General features: G+C 52.2%; 8 protein-coding genes across 8 annotated transcripts; 3 read left to right on the top strand and 5 right to left on the bottom strand.

Annotated features, from left to right (window-relative positions):
* Positions 1 to 577: 577 nt before the first annotated feature.
* BKA67DRAFT_655343 (uncharacterized protein) lies at positions 578 to 924 on the bottom strand (the record flags this gene model as incomplete). The annotated part of the gene is made up of 2 exons (XM_046106736.1): positions 578 to 621; positions 729 to 924. The coding sequence occupies 2 exons, from the start codon at positions 922 to 924 to the stop codon at positions 578 to 580; spliced, it is 240 nt and encodes a 79-aa protein (XP_045961283.1).
* An 890-nt stretch (positions 925 to 1,814) lies between these two features.
* On the top strand, positions 1,815 to 3,293 carry BKA67DRAFT_513409 (Dolichyl-diphosphooligosaccharide--protein glycosyltransferase subunit WBP1; the record flags this gene model as incomplete). Its single annotated transcript, XM_046097564.1, has 2 exons — positions 1,815 to 1,956; positions 2,044 to 3,293. 2 exons carry the CDS (start codon positions 1,815 to 1,817, stop codon positions 3,291 to 3,293), a joined length of 1,392 nt encoding a protein of 463 aa, XP_045961282.1.
* A 570-nt stretch (positions 3,294 to 3,863) lies between these two features.
* BKA67DRAFT_554070 (alkaline serine protease Pen c2) lies at positions 3,864 to 6,002 on the bottom strand. The gene is made up of 3 exons (XM_046101962.1): positions 5,538 to 6,002; positions 4,290 to 5,301; positions 3,864 to 4,226 (listed from the first exon to the last, which is right to left on the bottom strand). The coding sequence occupies exons 1-3, from the start codon at positions 5,672 to 5,674 to the stop codon at positions 4,002 to 4,004; spliced, it is 1,374 nt and encodes a 457-aa protein (XP_045961281.1). The 5' UTR covers positions 5,675 to 6,002; the 3' UTR covers positions 3,864 to 4,001.
* A 1,913-nt stretch (positions 6,003 to 7,915) lies between these two features.
* BKA67DRAFT_178375 (uncharacterized protein) lies at positions 7,916 to 11,499 on the bottom strand. Its single transcript, XM_046095266.1, has one exon. It carries the CDS (start codon positions 11,239 to 11,241, stop codon positions 8,086 to 8,088), a length of 3,156 nt encoding a protein of 1,051 aa, XP_045961280.1. The 5' UTR covers positions 11,242 to 11,499; the 3' UTR covers positions 7,916 to 8,085.
* A 258-nt stretch (positions 11,500 to 11,757) lies between these two features.
* On the bottom strand, positions 11,758 to 13,530 carry BKA67DRAFT_655339 (Alpha/Beta hydrolase protein; the record flags this gene model as incomplete). Its single annotated transcript, XM_046106735.1, has 1 exon — positions 11,758 to 13,530. One exon carries the CDS (start codon positions 13,528 to 13,530, stop codon positions 11,758 to 11,760), a length of 1,773 nt encoding a protein of 590 aa, XP_045961279.1.
* A 370-nt stretch (positions 13,531 to 13,900) lies between these two features.
* Positions 13,901 to 15,356, top strand: BKA67DRAFT_635087 (uncharacterized protein; the record flags this gene model as incomplete). Its single annotated transcript, XM_046105648.1, has 2 exons — positions 13,901 to 14,458; positions 14,522 to 15,356. The coding sequence occupies exons 1-2, from the start codon at positions 14,202 to 14,204 to the stop codon at positions 15,354 to 15,356; spliced, it is 1,092 nt and encodes a 363-aa protein (XP_045961278.1). The 5' UTR covers positions 13,901 to 14,201.
* A 312-nt stretch (positions 15,357 to 15,668) lies between these two features.
* On the bottom strand, positions 15,669 to 17,691 carry BKA67DRAFT_554063 (major facilitator superfamily domain-containing protein). The gene is made up of 2 exons (XM_046101961.1): positions 17,329 to 17,691; positions 15,669 to 17,262 (listed from the first exon to the last, which is right to left on the bottom strand). The coding sequence occupies exons 1-2, from the start codon at positions 17,486 to 17,488 to the stop codon at positions 15,788 to 15,790; spliced, it is 1,635 nt and encodes a 544-aa protein (XP_045961277.1). The 5' UTR covers positions 17,489 to 17,691; the 3' UTR covers positions 15,669 to 15,787.
* A 373-nt stretch (positions 17,692 to 18,064) lies between these two features.
* On the top strand, positions 18,065 to 20,530 carry BKA67DRAFT_655336 (uncharacterized protein; the record flags this gene model as incomplete). Its single annotated transcript, XM_046106734.1, has 4 exons — positions 18,065 to 19,578; positions 19,632 to 19,706; positions 19,762 to 20,044; positions 20,102 to 20,530. 4 exons carry the CDS (start codon positions 18,065 to 18,067, stop codon positions 20,528 to 20,530), a joined length of 2,301 nt encoding a protein of 766 aa, XP_045961276.1.
* Positions 20,531 to 20,541: the final 11 nt, after the last annotated feature.

The raw sequence follows: 20,541 nt of genomic DNA, 5'->3' as shown, positions 1-20,541 counted from the left end.
AGGCAGCAAGTCCTCCGCAGGGGCCCTCGTCAGGCTATGCGGGCGTGGTAGCGAGGATGATAGTCATCATGCAAGGGGGACGAGGAGGAGAAGATTTGCTGTGGAAACTTGAGGTTGACGATTCTGCATTTTTGGTGCATATTGCATGACAGACAAGATAAAAGGGAGCGCGTTCCTAAACATTACGACATAGATAGACGGATGGTGGGATGTGAGGTTTCATGGGGTCATCAACCTCCCAGGCGTAGAATGGTGCACTACTTGTTGGTACATGTCGAGCTGTTAAGGCTGGGCCTTGGTATGAAGCGAACATATGAAATGCCTGACCAGTCATGTCTCTCGGTTCAATGATTTTCGGTGCCTTGTCAAATATGGTGGTACATTTCTACGATGCTGTTCATGAGCTGTGTTGCTCTAGTGGCTGGCAATGCGTCGTCTATGACCTTTGTTCGTTGCCGTGTTTCGGTAGGAAACCACATATGTACTGTTCCGTTGGCGCTCTAAAAACTCCCGACCGGTGGTATCGTTGGATCGTTCTCCCGTTCTTGGTGTCCATCCTCTCCCGGTGCTTGCCAGCTCAATCATCGTGTCCGCTCAGCTGTTTCCTAGGACCAGCCGGGACTGGTTTCTTGTGTTAGCCAGGTGTTCTGTCGGAGTCCACTACCATCGGCCCTCCCCTCCCCTTTCTGCGGAATAGAACAAACAGGAAGAGAGTGAGATCGACGTACTGGGATATGTCATGGGGATGGGCTTGGCCCTCTGGTAGCCGAGGCGGGTCTGGATCGGGGGGACGGTGGCCAGCATGACGAGGCCGGCGGTGCCGATGACGACGGACCACAGGTAGGCGGGCTTCTCGCGGGACGACCAGCGGATGTATCGGAGGGGGCCGTTGAAGAAGGCCGGGGTCGGGTTGCCTGCCACCATCTTTGATGCTCCGTGGGCGGGTGTTTTCTGGCAGGCAGAAGATATCTGGGGTTAGCTTCGGCGAGGCGAGGCGATGAGGACGTACACAGTGTAGGGCAATTGTGTCGTGTTGGATTGTAGCTGGTAGGGTACGGGATTGGTTGGCTTACTCAGTTGGCTGTGTAGTTTAACGTGCCGAGATATCTCGAGTGGTAGTCGCAAAGCAAAGCGAATTCGAAGCAGTCCCGCCTCTTCAACATGCACCTGGAGATTTGGAGATGGGAGCTCGAACTGACTGAGGCCCGTGTCAGATATGGGCCGTGCATTTTGATTTGCTGACACAAGGCCGCACAGCAGGCCACAGGCGGCAAGCAACCGGCCGGCAGCTGCTCAGAGGATGGGCTGCAGTACGGAGTTGAGGAGTGCACTGGTATCGCATGGCCATGGACTATCCATCCATGATAAGCTAACTTACAACCAATGGAATATGGAAGGATGAACGAAGATCCACTTTCTTTTGGCAAGATGCCCCAGTCGTGCTGTAACTCTTGGCACTTACGGGATACGTATGCCGTTCTAACACCAGGTGTGGTCCATTTCATTTCATTAGCTGAAGCTGTACTGTGCCTGTACCTGGACCAGAGCTCTCAATTGATTGACTTGACTGATTGATGGCATTGCGACCCTGACCTCCGAACCTTTTTTCGAGACAGCTTGCAGGACACGCGGCCCCAAGTATCTTCTATTCTACCCCACGACGACGATACAGCACTGCGCAACACCAATGAGGACATAATCGGGGTTCTTTGCACACTCCTCATTGTCGATTGCCTCTTCTTCTCGACTTTTTCCCCCCCCCCTTCCTCTCTCTGTCCCCCTGTAGTCGACTGAGAAGGAAAGTAAAAGCCAACATGAGGTCCCTCGTCTCCTTCCTGCTGCTCCTGCTTGCCGCAGTCGCCCAAGCCGTCAGCTCTAGCGGCGAGAGGTTGCTGGTTATCTTGGACGATGTCGCCGAGAAGGCAGGCTATTCCAAGTTCTTTGGTGACTTAGAAGGTATGGTTATACTCCCTCCAATCATATCCCGATTGGTCAACCCCCCTTGCCCGGCAAGCAAGACACTGAACTGAACGCTATCAATAGCTCGTGGCTTCAAGATCGCCTACGAGACACCCAAGAGTGAGAGCTTGAACCTTTTTAAGCTCGGCGAGCGCGAGTACGACCACCTCATCTTCCTGCCCACCAAGGCCAAGGGTCTCGGTCCCAGTCTCACGCCCAACGCTATTGTCCAATTCATCAACGCCGACGGCAACGTCCTCGTCGCCCTGTCCGGCAAGAGCTCTGCTCCTACCTCGATCGTCTCGACCCTCCTCGAGCTCGACATCCACCTGCCCCCGGACAGGAGCGGCCTCGTTGTCGACCACTTCAACTTTGATGTCGCCTCGGCTGCTGAGAAGCACGATGTCGTCCTCCTCTCCGCTCCCGGCTCTCTTCGACCCGACGTCCAGGACTTCTTCACTCCTGCCGCCCCCAACGGCGAATTGCTCGCCTTCCCCAGCGGCGTAGGACAGACACTCGGCTCGGGCGCTCTGCTGGCCCCTATCCTGCGTGCTCCCCACACCGCCTACAGCTACGACCCTAAGGAACAAGCCGAGTCCGTCGACGACATTTTCGCTTCCGGAAACCAGCTCTCACTCGTCACCACCTTCCAGGCCCGCAACTCTGCTCGAGTCACCGTCATTGGCAGCGCTGAGATGCTGAGTGACAAGTGGTTCGACGCCAAGGTCAAGAAGAACGGCAGCAAGACCTCGGTTGCTACCTTGAACCGCGACTTCGCCAAGCGAGTCTCTGGCTGGACCTTTGGCGAGATCGGTGTCCTGCGAGTCAACTGGATCGAGCACCACCTGAACGAGGAGGGCCAGAGCAACGCCAGCAACCCCACCATCTACCGCATCAAGAACGACGTCACGTACTCCATCTCCCTGTCCGAGTACGTCTGGGACGCCTGGACATCCTTCTCCGTCCCAGAGAAGGATGCCCTTCAGCTCGAGTTCAGCATGCTGTCTCCTTTCCACCGCTTGCCCCTGGAGCCCGTCCACAGCTCCTCCGACAGCACCACCTACTCGGCCTCGTTCAAGCTTCCCGATCAACACGGAATCTTCAACTTCAAGATCAATCACAAGCGCCCCTTCTACTCCAACGTCGAGGAGAAGAACACCGTCTCCGTCCGCCACTTCGCCCACGACGAGTGGCCTCGCAGCTACGTCATCAGCGGTGCCTGGCCCTGGATCTCGGGCATCAGCGTTACCATTGTCGGATGGGTTGCCTTCTGTGCTATTTGGCTGTACAGCAAGCCTGCGCAGTCGGGCGTCGAGACAAAGAAGACACGTTGAAACATTCGTATCTTCAGCAGAGGGCCAAAAGAAAGAGTAAAGGGGTCGGACAGACAGACACCCAGCCATATAGAAGTCCAGCGAGACGGCGTTTATGTAACCATGCAAAGTGTACCAAAATGGAAATTGTTAAAGAAGCATCCTCTCCAAGATCTGAATGTGCCTGACCAGAGAGCCCCGAGCTCTCCTACGTGACATACATACGTAGCACGAGCAAGGCATCTTCGGAATAAGTAGACGGCTCCCCGTGGCGCTGAATATGTCGACATGCCGTCCGAGAAATGCGCTGCATGACAGTGTTTACATGAATGGATTGCTTGACACCCACCCACCATACTAACAGTCTCACTACAAAAGATAAATACGGTGGGCGATAATCCCGTATGCAGAGCTATCATCGCCAGGGTGTTCCATGCATTGCTACGCCGAGTATTCTCAACTTTTGATCCAGTTCAGAGCAACTCCCAAAGTTTACACCCAGTTGCTAGGCTCCACAGGGATGAGTAAACCGATCATACGCAATACATAGCACAACTGGACGTTTGTCCTTACAGCAATGCGGACAATGGATGAAGGTAAGATTAATTGGCATTTGCAACGACTAATCAACAAACAAAAAAGGAAAAATATGCCCAGCTGATCCTATGCGTAACCCATGCTGCCTAACCAGGCAGGCTGATTCCATGTATTTATGCACATGCTACAAGTTTAAGCCTCGACGATATCAGTGTAGTTGCTCTTGCCACCACCGTTGAAGGCAAGCAAGTTAGGAGAGTTGGAGCCAACATCGGACAGCTTGTCCTTGCTAGCGGCCTTGAGGATATCCTTCTTCAGCTGCTCGGGGGTGATGGTGGCAAGACCGTACTCGGATTCCTTGCTGGGCTGGAGGGAGAGGTAGTAGGCGGTGAGACCGCACAAGTGAGGGGAAGCCATCTGTGTGCAGGGTTAGTGATGCGTGAACAACCAAAGCTGCGACATGAGCATGGAATAACTTACGGAGGTACCAGAGATGGTGTTAATCGCAGTCTTGCTGCCAATCCATGTCGACTGAATGCTCAGACCAGGGCCGAAGATGTCGACGCACTTGCCCCAGTTGGAGAAGTAGGCACGGCTGTCATCAAGGGCGGAGGCACCAACGGTGATGGCCTTCTTGGCAGCGGCGGGAGAGTAGTTGCAAGCATCGGCGTTGTCGTTGCCAGCAGCGACGGAGAAGTGAAGACCAGCGTCGACGGCAGCATCGACGGCTTGGTCGAGAGACGGGGACTTGCCACCACCAAGAGACATGTTGGCGACGGAGCCCTTGAAGCCCTTGCGCTTGCCGTCCTTGGCCGCCTTGACTTGGTCCAAGTGAGCGCCAGCCGCCCAGTCAACACCCTTCATGACGTCGCTCATAGAGCCACTGCCGTTAGAGCGCAGCACCTTGACGGCGTACACATTGGCCTTCTTGGCGACACCATACTTCTTACCGGCAACGGTACCGGAGCAGTGAGTGCCGTGACCATTGCCATCGACATCTTGGTCACCGCTGGGGATGGTCTTGCCCCAGTGGGCACGGCCCTCGAAGTCAACGTGCTCCGTGTTGGTACCGGTATCGATAACGTAGGCATCAACACCCTCGCCACCATCCTCGGCGTAGATGTACTTGTTGAAGGTACCAAAGGACAGGCTGTCTCGGTGGGAGATACGAGCCAGACCCCAAGGGGCATTCTTCTCCGTCACTGGTTCGGCCTCTTTGAGGGCACGAACAATCTGATCCCGCTCGACGTACTCGACGTCAGGGTGCTTGCGGATCTGGTCGATGACGGAGTCGTCAAAGTGGCCAGAGTATCCCAAGAAATCGGAACCGATTTGATAGGCATGCTTGAAGCCATTGTACACAATATTGTCGTCACCAAGAGTGGTCTGGCCACGCTTGCGCAGCTCAATCCGCCGGGTGTCCTCAGCCTCAGCGTGGATGTCCTGAATCCATGACTGGTGGTCAGAGGCGCTTGACGATGTGACGTGTTTCCTGGGAACGGAAGTGTTAGCCGTTGATGGTTTCTCATCCCATGGTTGACGACGAAGAGAGCTCCGAGCACAGATATGACGCATCATCGGTCGATTCCGCTGGGCCGCAGAGGTGCCGCGTCAGTCAACTGGCTGATGGGCTCCAGGCGACAGACGGGCGGCCGAATCGAATGCGTATGGAGAGGGCATAGACTGGAAATGGGGATGGGGATGAGCAAAACGAGGAGAACAGCTTACTTGAACTTGACGATGTAGGAGTTGGGGATGTGCTCAGCATCACCGGAAACCACCAGCGGTGCTACATCAGCGGATGAGCCCCATGATGGTGCTGCGCTCGCAACACAAGCGAGGGACAGAGCGAAAAGGCCCTTCATAGTGGATGGCAGATATGAAGACGGCCACAAACGAACAACAGGACGTAGATGGATAAATGGAAGAAGGGGTAGATGATTGAGAATGAAGAAAGGAAGATGGAGCTCGAGAGGAGCTGTCTCGGGGCAGATAAGTACAAGTACGTCCGGTATGTCGGGGCCAAGCAAAGGGAGTGAGATAAGTAGGAAGCAGGAGCTTTGAGCCTGTAGGCCGCAGACGCCGCAGAGGGCCCCCCAGACGCCCCCCAGGTGTAGGTCTGAGGTCTGAGGTCTGCAAGCCAGGCTGCCGCGGCGCACAGCCCACCCGCCTACCCCCGGTACCTATCTTAGGTACTGTACGGAGTATTGCAGTATTACGCTAGAGCTGGAGCTAGAGCTAGAGCTACAACTAATCGGAACATGAACTGGCACCCGTCACAGCCAGCAGACAGCTACGACCGATAGAGGAGGGAAGCTGCACGCTGTCCCCATTTACCTGTAGTTCCGACCTCATGTATCGCAATTCGACCCATTGCATCTTTCTTGCGTCCCGCGGCTGGGGTGCTTCATTATTGACCAAAGCCACGACGCGGTGCTATGCGGTGCTGTGCGGTGCTGTGCTGTGCGCTGCTCTGCTCTCGCCTTTTGTACCTACATACATGCCATCTTCTAAGCAAAGGAATATGTGGGCCCGTAAGTACCTGGTTGGTTTCCCAGGTTCCGCTCACCTCAGCCAGGTCCTCGTGACGACAAACCAGATAAGCAATCTGAGGGAAAGGTTGAGCCTCTCAGATGACCGAGAATAGCACTGTCTTTCTATTGGAGAATACCTACTCGACTCCCATATACATAATCATGTCGTCGTTTATACGTGCATCCTTCCTATCCAGCGATGGAACGCCTCGAGGTTGTGAAACAGACATCCGTATCAGGTTCCTCGGCAATGCGATAAGATAAGGAACCACAGTGCAGCAGTATGACCTATGACATGATGACTGGCACGAGGTCCGCCTTTGACTCGCCGCAACCAGCGCCCGGCGCCTATCAAAGATCAAGCTCCCAGCCTTCTCCGCATTATCTTAGCTATGTCTGCACATCCATCCATACATACTTCCAGACCATCAGATGTCTACTCTACTGGAGTCAAGCTATCTATGTACGGGTAGAAAGCATGGCTATGTACATATTAGATGTTAAACAGTAATAAGAGCTCGGAAACTTCCACCAGCGCCTCAGGACAAAACGAAAACCACTTCTCATCTACCAGGAACGAAAAGCATCATCATTTTCCCTCCCTGCTCTCAAAGCTGGCTTGTCGCGAAGGCAACCGATAACAACCGCTGGGGGAAACGATGGCCGACCGATGACACAATCGAGGACCAGGATAGCGCGTTCCCCGGGCCAAAACACCCACCTGCACCCCTTGTTTGTCCGTCCGCCTCGCCCAAGCTACCCTGCTACCTTTCCCCCCAACCCGAAGTCGGCCTAGCTCGTCATCTGTCCCTGCGTCGCAGGCTGGCAGGGCTCACGTGTCCCTGCCTTTCCCTCAAAGATCAACACGCATCCTCGAGGCATCCTGTCTCACACGAAAGCACGGAATGGAAGCGCCATGGGGCTAAAGAAAGTCACCATAATTCGCCATCAGAGTGGGAATCGCATCTCCATTTTACCGACTTCCATTGCAGCACATCGGGCTGTTTTGAGTCAGAAGATGCAGATCCGGATGGAGACCATCTACCCTCTAGTCTGCTCTTATCAGTCATGTTTGACTCTTGGACTCTGGTCCGGAGCTGTCTCGGTTGCAGCTCTGTCAATTCGAATGCCAAGGCTTATTTGACTTGATTCCCGATTAACCTTCATCAGCATCACGTAACACTCAAAACGTTGCGCCAATTTGGAGTATTGAAATACAACTCGCACTCGCCCGTGGAGTCGTTTCGAGGTCGTTCCGCGGGTTGCAGCTGGTCTTCTGAAGTTTCCCACAGCTCATGTGGATCTAATGCTCTCGGTTCCCCCGCATAATCAGGCCCAGCTTTATCTGACGAGTGTCTGGTACATACAAACACAGCAGGTTCATGATAAGGACGCCGAGGCATTAGTGCGCGATACCGGCTCAATCATGCGAAGTGCTTGTGTATCGCAACAATGCTGTGTGATTAACGATACTGTCGAACACTCATGCGATGAGATATAGTACTGTTCTGATTCACACTACCTTTCTATAGTTGTTGTGCCCGACCGACAGCGATGACTCAAGTCTAAGCATATGTACTTCAAAGTTCAGACCCGCTTCCTTCCTACTCCTTTGCCCACACATGATTGTAGTGATATTTTCTACGAGCCACCGCGTTCCTGTCTTTACTTTTATGAATTCGATTGCTTCCAAACTAGTCACTTGACATCAAAAGCGACAAAACTGCCACTCCCACTCCGCATCAGAGAAATGCATCCGTGTCACCGGCACCAACCGCACTTTGCCTCCGGCTGTCCAAGAAGACTTCGACCATATGGTTAGCACCAAGTGATTGCCTGCTCGTGTTGTTTTGCACGCTGCGGAACTTTGAATCGTCAATTGTGCCACGATCCTTTGGATCAGCCATTATTGGGCTCATGTTCTCATTCTGCACACCGCCGGGCCCTTTAGTGTCAAGTTGCGATTCAGCCGCCTCTGAAAGTCTGGTCAGCTGTCGATGTGTTCCACCATTCCTTACTGGGGTCAAAGCCTGGGGGGCGTAATCTCTGGGTCCGTTGGGTTTTCTGCGTAGCTTGGATCGTGGTGTGAGGATATTTTGATCCTGGATGCTGAGGGCGCTAAGAGACCGAGCCTGCGCGAGTGGCTTTGATTGCGCTGGCCCTGGACTAGGTTTCTTGCTACGTTCTTGAGGTGTATTCACGGTCGCCAAACTTGATCGCAGGCTTGCCGAAGATTGTATTGGCCGGAGAACATTTCTTGGGGGTACTGGCGGTACTCTTCGGTGCTGGCGCTCAGTAGTTGGACTACGAACGATCAAGTCCTCTGGCTCGTTGTCATGGGATTTACCCTCACTGGTCCCCATTGCTACTCCGTCATAGTCTTCGCCATATATCTGCGCGTTTTCGCGCACATGGCCTGAGTTCCACGGCAATTTACGAGTCCCAAGTTTTTCTTCGCCTGGATCAGAGTCTTCCGGAGGCGAATGCGGATCGTTCAATTTCGATATGTTCGATGAAAGCCACGTCTTCCACTCAACAGAGCTTGCTGATGATGTCATACGCTCAGCCGGCTTGAAAGTTGGTGCTTGGTACTTTGGCGGGTCAAGAAAAATGGTAGCATCTCCATGAGCTTTAGTCGGGGATGGTACTTGTTCAGACTGGCCAACCTTGCCCGGCAAGTCCCCGGCCGGCTCTACTTCATCAGAGGAGTATAAGCTTTCAGCACATGTCATCTTCCGGTCCTCTTCGTCTGAGTCGTAGGAATTCGGACAGCGGATACGAACAGTATTCAATGTTGCCATCCAAGGATTGAATTCAGGCGACTGAGGAATAGATGCTTCGGCAGCCGCATGCATCGAACCTCGAATAGCGCGTCGATACGGACTCTGCGTCCGGAACAGGTGGCTTGACGGGCTGCCAAAGAATACTGAGCTACGTTCAGCTAAAGCCTTGCCTGGTGGTGCCAATGTCCTGGTGCTTGGACTTGTCAGGGACCTGGTCGGCAGCATTGCCGCGTCATGACATACAATGCTAGAACTCTTCGGAGACCTCAGAGTGTTCGTAGATAATGACGTTGCCAGCCTGTTAATCTGGTGGCCGTTTGAGTAGCTGTCAACTGCTTGACTCGGCATCGGCCTAGGCCCACGTATAACGGTTGTGGTTGACTCACGCATATGACCAGACTTCAAGACATTATCGGTGACGACTGGTCTAATGGTTGCAGGCGACGATTTGCCTCCGATGCAGAATGCCTTGGAACCATCTCGCGTTGGGACTATTCCCTGGACCATGAAGTCCTCGAAGCTCCCTCGTCGTTCAGCATGCTTTGCTTCAACTATATCATTACCGCGATTATGTCTCTTCATCAATGCCGAATATATCCTTTGGCCGTCAACTGATCTTGTAGGTGGTATTGCAACTGCCGAAGTCTGTCGCAGGTCAATCTCAGACCCTGTCCGGTGCACCTGCAGTGGGGCTCTCCGAAAAGAAGGTGACGCAAGTTGACAGCTATTCTCCTTGATTACCGACAGCCGTTGCTTTTCCCATTCGACTCGGCCGCTACTGACAGTTCCTGAAGTAGTTGCATCAGAATCTGACCAGCTTGTCACCCTGGACTTCTCATCTGACACCTTTCTTTCACTGCGGAGACTTTCGAGGCTGCCCTGACGCGAACGCAACTGTAGCTCTGAGGGTACGGCATGGAGTGATGGAACACCGGATGTGACTCGCGAGACGGTGGTGTTTTCCCTGTCTGCTTCGTCGAAGTAGTCGTCCCCCAAGTTATGCTCCAAATCCTCAAGGCCCATTGCGTGTGCTTTTGGAGCTTTCACCTGTTGTGGGGGAAACCTATTTTCGTCATTTTCGTCCTTTGCAATGTGGAATAAGCTCTTTATCCGATGTTTGAAGTTCTTAGAGACTTCACGAGCCTTGACTCTAAGGCTTCCATTTTCCACAACTTTCGTCTCCGATGAAGCATTAGAGTTGCTTGAATCCCGCATCGATTTCCTGAAATATCTGTCTGGATTGACAGGTTTGATGGGCAAAAGTGCAGAAGGCTGCGTTTTAGTGATGCTGGGATGAGTGGCCGGCACAGCATCTTCGCTCAGTACGGTAAGCGTTGGGGCAGTTACTCTATGGTCCTGTTTAGTGTGCATCTCCCTCTTCGACCTTAGGAATGTCATTGACTTCGGGTTTTTGAGCTGCCGCATCCCCGTATCAGCGTCCTGGTGCAAATGCGAAGCGAGACCACCAGCGCCGACAAATTGTGGCGTTTCCCCTCTAGGTTGTTGCTCATATCTGAAGCTTGATAATTCATTCAGTTCCGATGCTGTGAACATGGACTTGGACTTGCGAAGGCGGCGACGCGAAGATGGCACATAGTTGATGTTATCTTCAGGCGTGTTATGGTCCTCTCCCATGATGAGTGCATTGATGTAGTCGCCTGCTGTACCCTTGGCGGCGAAGACCATGCCAGCGGCTGAAGCGTTGCTTGAAGTATGGGTGTGACTTCGAGACCGGCTTGTATGGATCCTGCCACTCCTTTGTTTTGACGGTGTGCTCTGCATGGTCTCATCCTCAACCCGAGTGCTGTAGGTCATGGGCTGGACGAAACGAACGCTCTGCTGTTTGCGCAGCACCGAATCGTTTTGGTGACCTTCCAGAGAGCTTTGATGGTGTCCCGAAGTAGGGCGATCACACGAGCGCGACGGTGGCCAGTCGGCCGTGCCGTTCAAATCTCGTTCTCTGGCCCTTGCAAAGGCTTGCGTTGCCGCGCTTTGTGCATCATGCTCAGCCGTGCGCGGATCGATATGAACCAGCTGCACACTCTTGACAGACGAAGCAGATTTCTGGCGAGATAGCGGTCGGTTGCGGGACTTGATACTGTTGCGGCGCTGCATGTTGATAATCCTAAATATAGTCAACGGTTGGTGTTGACTGCAAGCTAACCAAAAACACCGTGTTGATAGTGCTGAAACTCTTGAAATGCATGGAGAACATTGAACATGGGACAGCAGTCTACCTATCCAATGTTACTTGGCATAACACAGACGCGTATTCATCCGGTATATCGTCATAAGTTCTGAGCAATCTGGCAGGGACGACGCGGATATCGCAGGTGTGTGCTTTCCAGTTTCCTTCCCACGCGCATTTTCGTGATGTGTCGCGACAGTCGCATTTTAAGGTTCGGAATGTGCTGTCGGACTGCCATCTTTTGATTTACGTGCGAGTCTCACTTGGAAATTCAAATTCGCCCCAAGCTTCACCAGTGTCTCACTTGATGCTCCCCCGATCTGATAGATGGCCAAGCATCGAGCCGCATGTGCTGCAAAACCTTTAATATAAGCTCTGATATGGTCCAACTCAAGACGCCTGAGGCCTTTGTTGTGGCTGGTAGCTGAAGGACGGGTTCCCCGTCATACAAATGGCAAAACCACATGACTAGGGTGATTCCCTCCAAGATGCACAACGTGCTTCCCCTTATTCTTTACATGATCGAGCGTTCCAAAATTGCTAACTGCATGGCTCCTGCCACTAATGCTGACTCTTAGGCCTTCACCAGCCTCATACTGAATGCCCATGGCCCAAATACCAATATCCAAACGGACTACGGTTCCAGGCTCGATCTTGTCCTCCTCTTCGTGCGGGTGATAGGGCCAGTTGCGATGTATCGATTTACTCTCGTCAATGGCTCTATACGATGCGCGAATAATACCAACGGGCCCCTTATATGTGACAACTTCGGTCCTCTGTTGGGCATCAAAATCGTCGAACGACTTGACAGGTATTCCTTTCCATGGGATATTGAGGTTTGTCATGGCTTGTCCAGATGTGTCGAGCTTTTCAATGAAGACGTAGACATCCATATCATCGAGATCATCGCATGATATGTAGACAACAGCTTTTGGAATACCAATAAGTCGAGTGGTTTCCTGGAATGTGTATGTGAAAGAAGCAGATTCGGCACTTTCGGAGTTGTAGCTGATGGTTGCTGGTTCTGTTGGTTGACTTGGGCTGATAGTATTGTCTGCATTTAGATATAGCTGCTTATAATCTGTTCTCTTCATGGGAAATTCCGCCTCGACGATATCTTCGATTGGATCGTTTTGGCCAAATCGTAAAGCTGCAAGGCGGACTTGTGGTGTCTTCTCCCACCCATTCTCAATGCCCTTCAAATACCGATCGAAGAACTGCATCAGCTCCTGAGCACCGTCCTTGTTGCCGTACATATCGTACCATTCTTGGGTTCCATGCCACCGAAGCCATTTGTCTTCCGTGCTAACATCCATCCAACCCCTGATTACGCCCATGCCGTGCATGGTGTTGGTCCACGTACCGGTCATATAAGTCGGCACGCTTATTCTTGTCATATCGGGTCGCTTGTCGTTCCACCAGGCATCGGCCAAAGGTTGTTCTGCGAACTTTTCTCTGAAGCTTTCCATACCATGACGGCCTTTTAACATATGTCTAGCGATTAGAAGATCGAAAAGATCTCCAGCATATATGCCACCTCGGGCAAACTGCTCACGGAAAAGGTCGCCACAGCCCTCCCACGGCGCAATCGCCTTGAGGCTTGGCGGCTGCAAAGCAGCTATGAACCACTGCGCAATTGCCAAGTGAGAGTTGCCCGCCATGCCAATAGCCCCATTGCACCAGGGAAACTTCGCAAGCACCTCGATGGTGTCATAGCCATCTTCTGCCTCTTGAGTGCCCATGATGACCATGGTGCCATCGCTGTCCCCTGCCCCACGGTTGTCGATATTGACAACTGCGAATCCATGAGGTACCCAGTCGGCTGGGTCGATACTTTCGAATTTCTCCAGCCCTGACAGCGTGCCGGCTGGGATGCCAAGATCCCAGGGCGTCATGAGAGAGAGTGACATCAGACCATTGAACTTTTTGCCAAACGGCGACCAGCACAGGATTGCAGGAATTTTCTCTGACGGTTCGCCGCTCGCTGAAGGTGGTGGGCGGTAAATGTCAGCGCGCAACACAGCGCCGTCACGCATGGTGATAGGGACGTCATGCTCGACATAGATAGCCGAGGTGAGAGGCTTCGACCTTGGATCTGGGTATTTCCATCCTGCTGGAAGGACCTCGCTACGTTCGTCCAGGCCAGTGTACCCCCCTTGGCCGATCTCCGGGAGGCCAATGGGTACGATTGGAGCTTTAGTGATGGATGCCGACATTTTTATGATATACAACGGTGGTTTCACTTTATTGTCATGTCTCATTTTCGAACACGCGTCCGATGATCATTTTATTAGTCTAAATATTCTTGAGACTCGTCAAGTCCTCTCTATGACACGGCGTAGAGGGAGGGGCCGGCTCAGGTGCAGCTCTCACGGTAGGCCATATGTATCTTCAAGATGCCGATAGCTCTAAAATGCAGAAGGATTTTCGAAGAAATCCAGATCCATAACTTCGCAACCCACATATTTTACCCCGGATTGCCCTAGCGTGGCTTGTACTTTGGAGCATTTGATTGGGAGAAACTCCGTAGTCGAGGTGATGGTCAAAGTTGTGGAGAATGTAACGAAGATGCCGGACCGAACCGAACCGCTCCGTGCCGGTTACCCTCGACGTTGTCCAACTGTCGCAACGCCTCGAGACGGAAGTGACAGGCGAGACATGGTTGAGCATCCGAACCGACCATCGTCTCATTGAACTCGTGGAGACCTGCATATGATGGAGCACTCATTAGACAAGCAGTGCTGCAGTAGAATACCGTAGATATAAGCCACCCAAACTCAACCACGTTTACACGGCTCTTAGGATATCTCATCCACATTTAACATCCAAAGGCTTTATACTGTACCAAAACTTGGTATTCAGGGTATACGTTACAACAACACTCAAAATGGTAATCAACAGTGACGCAAAGGCTGCTGCCGTGGTGATCGAGTCACACACCTACGAATTTAAAAAGCTGGGCACCACGGAACACAATGCACCCAAGCCAGCCGGCCCCAACGCACTATTTGCCAAAGAAGGTACCACCTACGGAGACTGGCGAGATGATCTGACTCGGGACGGTTTCGTTGTAGTCAAGGGTGCTGTTCCCAAGGACCGTATTGAGCAATATGGCGAGGATATGATGTCCTACCTTGAGACCTTGTGAGTGACCAATGAATCAACTGTCAACTTACAGCCCATAAGACTAATAAAAAATGGTATCAGCGCTGGCGGTCTGGGCTTCAAGCGTGACGATCCCTCCACCGTCAAGGAGGAGAACCTGCCCATAATTACTGAAAAGGGCATGATTATTGGTTATGGTGTGACCCATGAGTCCTTCACATGGGAAATTCGACAAGAACTCGGTGTTGTCGGGGCTTTCGAGAAGGTTTACGACACTCCTGACCTGATTGTTTCTTTCGACGCTGTCAACACGGCCTTTCCCAACCGCACAGACATCAAACCCAACAATCCTTGGCCTCACCAGGACCAAGACCCCGAGAAGCCTGGTTTCCGCTGCCTTCAGGGACTTGTCAACGTGTTCCCCAATGGTGACAAGGACGGCGGTCTGATCGTCTGCAAAGGTGCCCACCGGCTCAGCGAAGAATTCCACAATGAGTTCAAGAATGAGCCCAACAAAATCTGGAGCTGGACAAAAGAGTGGTACGGCTTCACCGGTGAAGGCATGGCTTGGCTCAAGAACAAGGGCTGCGAGTGGATCAAGGTCAATGCCGGGCCCGGCGATCTTTTGCTCTGGGATAGTCGTACTCCCCATTACAATCTCAGCCCGGAAGGCACCATCCCACGCTTCTGCGCTTACACCTGCTACATGCCGGCTGCTGATGCCAGTCAAGAGGATTTGATCAGGAAGAAGAGCGCTTTCGACAACTTGCAGGGAACCACTCACTGGCCCAACGCCATGCACGTTGGTGGTATTCCAGTTAAGAGAAATGGCCAAGATTGTCCGTACAACACTGGGAAGCCAAGGAAGGCACCTGAATTGACTGAGAGGGGCTATCGTTTGACCGGTATTCCATATATTCAACCAACTGCTGCTTAGATTGTAAAATGTTCTAATGTATCGAGTAGAATTAAAATGAAGTAAGAACCATGGAAGTCATAATTATTTCTGATCCGCGTAACCTCTTTGCAGTATTCGGAAACGTTTGCGATAGTGCCAAGTCCGGATGGGCTGGGCATGCTGTTCAAGGGCTCAACTGCAATTAGTCCGAGGCTAAAAAGAATATTCGGATAAAAACCGACAGAGCAATCCAGAAAGTAAACGAGAGCGGGGGAGGTTTGGCGACTCAAATTAATATTGACATTACACGAATAAGGACTCTCGCTCTGAGGCAGACACGAAGGAATCTGGCCATGAGAGGACAACAATGTCTTTTAGTGGGAGTAGGTACATGGATTAAATTACAGGTTTTGGGGGATTGCTACCAGGATACTCCTCGATCTCATCAGACTGGGCCTAACCTTCACCTTTCACACCTCCTCAGTAAGTCTCCAGAATGTTCTGGCTGCCCATCTCCGAATTGTTCCACCAAAGAAGTATGCTGGAATGGCCAGCGCAGCTAGAACGCCGCAGATGATAGCGTAGACATTCATGGCGCCATTGTAACCAATCATATCGGTCAGTGGCACCGTCGAATAACTCAACCCAAACGAGATGAAGCCCCGCCCAGCACAAATGAGCAGAAGCAGAGGTCCGGCTCGCTCGGGGAAGCTGTCGACCGCATAGGTAATGCCGACAAAGTTGGCGCCCATGAAGGAAAAAACACCAAGGTGATAAGGCGCCACAACCGTCATCCATGGCCATTGAGTCGGGAACTGGCCAGCCTGGCCGTAAAGTACACATGATATGACAACAGTGATAGCTGGCATCGCAAGTGCAATGAGACGATACTCCGGCTCATAGATTCCTCTGCGTATGCGACTCATCAACTTGACAATATGATCAGAACCATACCCCAGAAGAGGCACCATTATCACACAGTCAAGAACCTGTACTAGTTGCACCCAGCCCAAGTACGCAGACGTGAAGAGATACGGTGGCGACATGAGAATCTGAGCAAAAGTCGAGGCCTGAAAGACGTAAACGCCGAGGAACGCACCGTTGAGCAGCAGAAGCCAAAACACTGTAGGCAAACAGAGACCCAGCGCTGTGTCCTTGTAGAAGAGAATACAAGCATGCCAGTCGGGCTTGCAGTGGAATATTTTCCAGTCGTTACGCCACGTTCGCGCACCAAATTTCTCTGGTTGAAGGATGTGGTTCTGTGCAGTAGTAACGCGGAAGATTAGTTCCTCGCCGCCCTTGGCAATTAGTTCGCCATTCTCATCAAGATGCAGATGAACCTCGCCATGACTGGCGTCCTGCGGGCGGTCAAATTTAGTCTCAACCACGAAGATGAAGGCCAGAACTAGCACAACGGCATTGATGATCGTGATGATGCCGTACCACCAGCCAATACCAATTGCGGGCACGATATAGACAGTTGCAACGAAGAAAGCAGCAGTCCCTACAGTCTGCACACCCACGAACCAGGCTATCCTACTTCCACGCTCGTGGAGAAAATGAATCTCCTGAATCATCATGGGTGCAAGAGCCTCAGATTGTCCTGCAGCCATGCTGAAGATGTTGCGCCCAGCGATATGACTGGTCAAAGAAGTTGAACAAGCACACCAAACTCCAGACGCGACCAGAAGGGCCATGGACAGAAGAAAGACGGGGCGGCGGCCAATTGCGACGCACAGAGGCATCGCGACTAAGTTACCAATACCCATGAAAAGAGTTGGGTAGGTCAAGAGGCCCGTGGCTCGCGTCTCTTGTCCAGGATATGCTGTCATGACTTCTGGATATACAGCGCCAAGACCTGAGGTCGTGGCTACGGCGAAGGCAGAGTATAGACCCACGATGAAGATTATCATAAACTTCCGCCAGGGAGGGAGATTAAGTGGATCTGGAAGAAGTGTATGTTAGTCATATCTAGTATCGATGCGCTTGCAGTAGAGGTGAAGTTTCATACCTTTTGGATCTGGACTTGGAGTTGGAATCAAAACGACATTATTTTCATCTAATAACCGTACGGTGCCAGCACCAGGAGCATCTGGCACATGCGGCGTTCTGCCGGTATCGACTGTCTCAATCGTTTCCGTCTCAGGAAGTTTGGTATCTTCAGCGTCCATGATGTCGGATTGTGACTTCTGCGTATGAGTGGAGTGTGACGGTGTTGGTGGCTAAGAAAAGTTGACATACTATACAAGCTGGAATGCTGCGACGCGGCTCAGATACCTGATCCTGCCTCTTCTTACCACGTGCACGGCTAACATGCTTATACTTATATCTAAACCTGGTGACAGCCGTTGATTCTAAATTAACATGGCATAGTTTCCCCCCACAATAGTTGCCGGTGGTAAAATCCGCGTACTATTTCGCTATCCAATCACAACAATTCCCATGTGAGTCGGAATCGGCAACTAACAGCACTAACCTAGGCAAGATCTAGACTACACCCCGCAACCCTCCACACTCCGCGTTGTGGGGAGCGTCGTGGAGGTTAGGGTCGACAAGCCGACCCCAGAGTCTAAGGTTAGTAGTATAACTATTACTAGGACCCCAGATTCGGTACGGCATCTTCTTTCGCACAGGCCCAACGCTTCGGCACCTCGCATATACATCGTACGTTGCCGTACGTTACCCCGGATTCCCCCAAGCAATTCCGACAGCTCGGTTCAGGGCTAAGACGTGTGATTTGACCAATCATGTCGCCTCCTGATACTATAATCGGCAACTTGAACCCTAGCTTGGCGAATCCAGAAGCACCAAGTAAGCGCAGAAGACTCAACTTCGCCTGTAATTATTGCAGAAGTAGGAAATCGCGCTGCGATGAGCAGAAGCCGTCCTGTCGAGCATGTCTCAACGCCGGCATCCCGTGTGTCACTGTTGATAGACGGCGGCCCGGTGTCGCCATTACGCGACACGAGGCCGGTGGTACATCTGATAGCCAGATACCTGCGAACCCTGCCGTACAAACAAACACCCGGAGATGTGCAGCTATAGAAGCCTCCGGAGAGGCGATCCCGGTCATCATCCCTCCAATGCATCACAGAAGGCCCAGTCTAGCTGTCCCCCTAACACCTCGGTCAGCATCCGAGTTTCACGAAGAAACCCAACATGACACATCTTGGAAACCACAGACATACGGAAATAGTCGAAACGCGGATCCTACCGCTGACATGCACGCCGAGACTGACCATGTAAACCAAACAACGAGATATTCCGGCCGGCTGCCCATTCTACGACCGAGCACTGGAAGTTGTACATCAGAACTGTTGACAGATTGGCTGGATTTGGCTTTCCAAAGACTAGGAATAAAAAAGCGTTTCAGTTCTCTTCTGCTATCCGCTGAATCTTCTGGATCAATACAGAAGCCGTCCTTACAGCTGGATACACCAACTCTACCAGATCCAGCCACGAGCCAGGAGCTGTTATTTCTTTATCTAGAAGAGATCAATGCAGTTTTCCCTCTATTGGACGCGGCAAATACAAGTCAGTTGCTCGACCTTGCGATACAGCTGGGCCCGACTCAGTTCACTCACGACCATGGATTTTTGCCACTTCTGATCATCTATGTAGTGCTTAGCCTCGGCGCTCTGGGCCATGATCGAAAAGAGTGGCGCGAGTTCTCAGCCGGAAACCTCGACTATTGCAAGAACTTTGTCGGCCACATGACCGGATGGAACAACCTGCAGACCGTCCAGCTGTTGTTTCTGATGTCACTATGTTTCAAGGCCCACGATCAGATCACGGCCGCGTGGTCCGCGCTGAGCCTCTGCGTTTCTATGGCCATGTCACAGGGGTTGAACCGGCCCGTATCGACACCTCGGCGCCCATCGACTCAGTCGTTGGCGATGCCTGATCTGGAAGTGGATAGATTACGAACGTGGTGGTGCATATTCTGTCTCGAGAGGTTACTCGCCTTCGAGCTAGGAAGGCAGCCTCTGATTTTCGATGAGAGCTGTCAGGAACTGGACCTAGGTAGCTGGTCATTTTCGACCAATGGGCGAGGTCATCCGCGGCCATCTTTCTTGCGCATACTGGGCCAATTTGCTGGCATCCTTGGCGAGATTGGGCGCTCGGCGGTGCGCTCAAGGAATACCGAGGAGACATCCGGGAGTAGTGGTATTGACGGCGCGATTCGAGACAAGGTCAAGACGATTGGCGAGTCATGCGCCAAGTTAATGAAGTGGGCCGATGGCTTGCCCGAAGAGTATAGGTATGTCACACACCCGTTCACATGGAGATTCGTTGTTACTGACACAGTACAAGACCGCGGTCTGACTTCATATATGATCCTGGAAGCTTTCCATTTGCATCATTCATCGCATTGCAGTATAACCAGTCGTCAGTGCCACCTACCACCTACCCTTTGGACGTTGTTTGCTAATCAGAGGACTAGGTTGCTGATGCTCATGCGAAACAGCCTTCTGGTAAGCAGCAAAGCCATACAGCTGGCAATCGACAATGTGGCAGTCGGAAAGCCATGGGAGTATGTAATTCGCAAGGGACCATCCATTGTTGCGAATGCTGCAAGGAGGACAGTGCAGCTCCTCATCGAGGCATCCGAATCGGAATTGAAACCTCTCCTGCCTTCTTTATCGGCGCCGCTGCATGCATTATATGTTCTCTCGATAATTATTATAACAAACCCAAAGTCAAGAATGGCGAAATCAGATCTCAACGTAAATCACCCGCTGCTAATTAGTTACTTGTGTTGGATGCTGATTCAGGCTCGATAGTTCATCCATGATGCGGCCGATTTCGCGAAGCAGCAAGGCGAACTTTCTTCCACGAACAGCAAATTACAGGGAGTACTTGACAAGCTTGAGTCTCTAGTCAAGAAGGTCATATCCAACTCAGGTTCTATAGAAAGACGACTCGCGGCAGTGCAGCACTCGGGCACAGCGACGCCCGGTTCCATGAGCTCGGGGACGGCCGTTGCTGACACTGCAGCCCCTCAGAATCAAGCGACGCACTCGCAGCTTGGAGGGCCGCACAGCCTTAACAGAACTCCAATGGATCTGATGAATATTGATTTCACTGCAGTATTCGGGGAGTCGCCGACATTATCACATGATGCGGGACTGTCGCCCGAGGTGACGCGTGATATCGGCTGGGACTGGGTTGAATTCGCGCACTTATTCCCAGAATCCTTGGGGGCGACTTGAACTCAATCTGT

Source organism: Truncatella angustata (genome assembly GCF_020726525.1).
Source record: "Truncatella angustata strain MPI-SDFR-AT-0073 chromosome Unknown BKA67scaffold_2, whole genome shotgun sequence".
Taxonomy (NCBI): Eukaryota; Fungi; Ascomycota; class Sordariomycetes; order Amphisphaeriales; family Sporocadaceae; genus Truncatella; species Truncatella angustata.
Note: the sequence above shows the minus strand (reverse complement) of the source record. Positions and strands in the feature narration are given on the sequence as shown.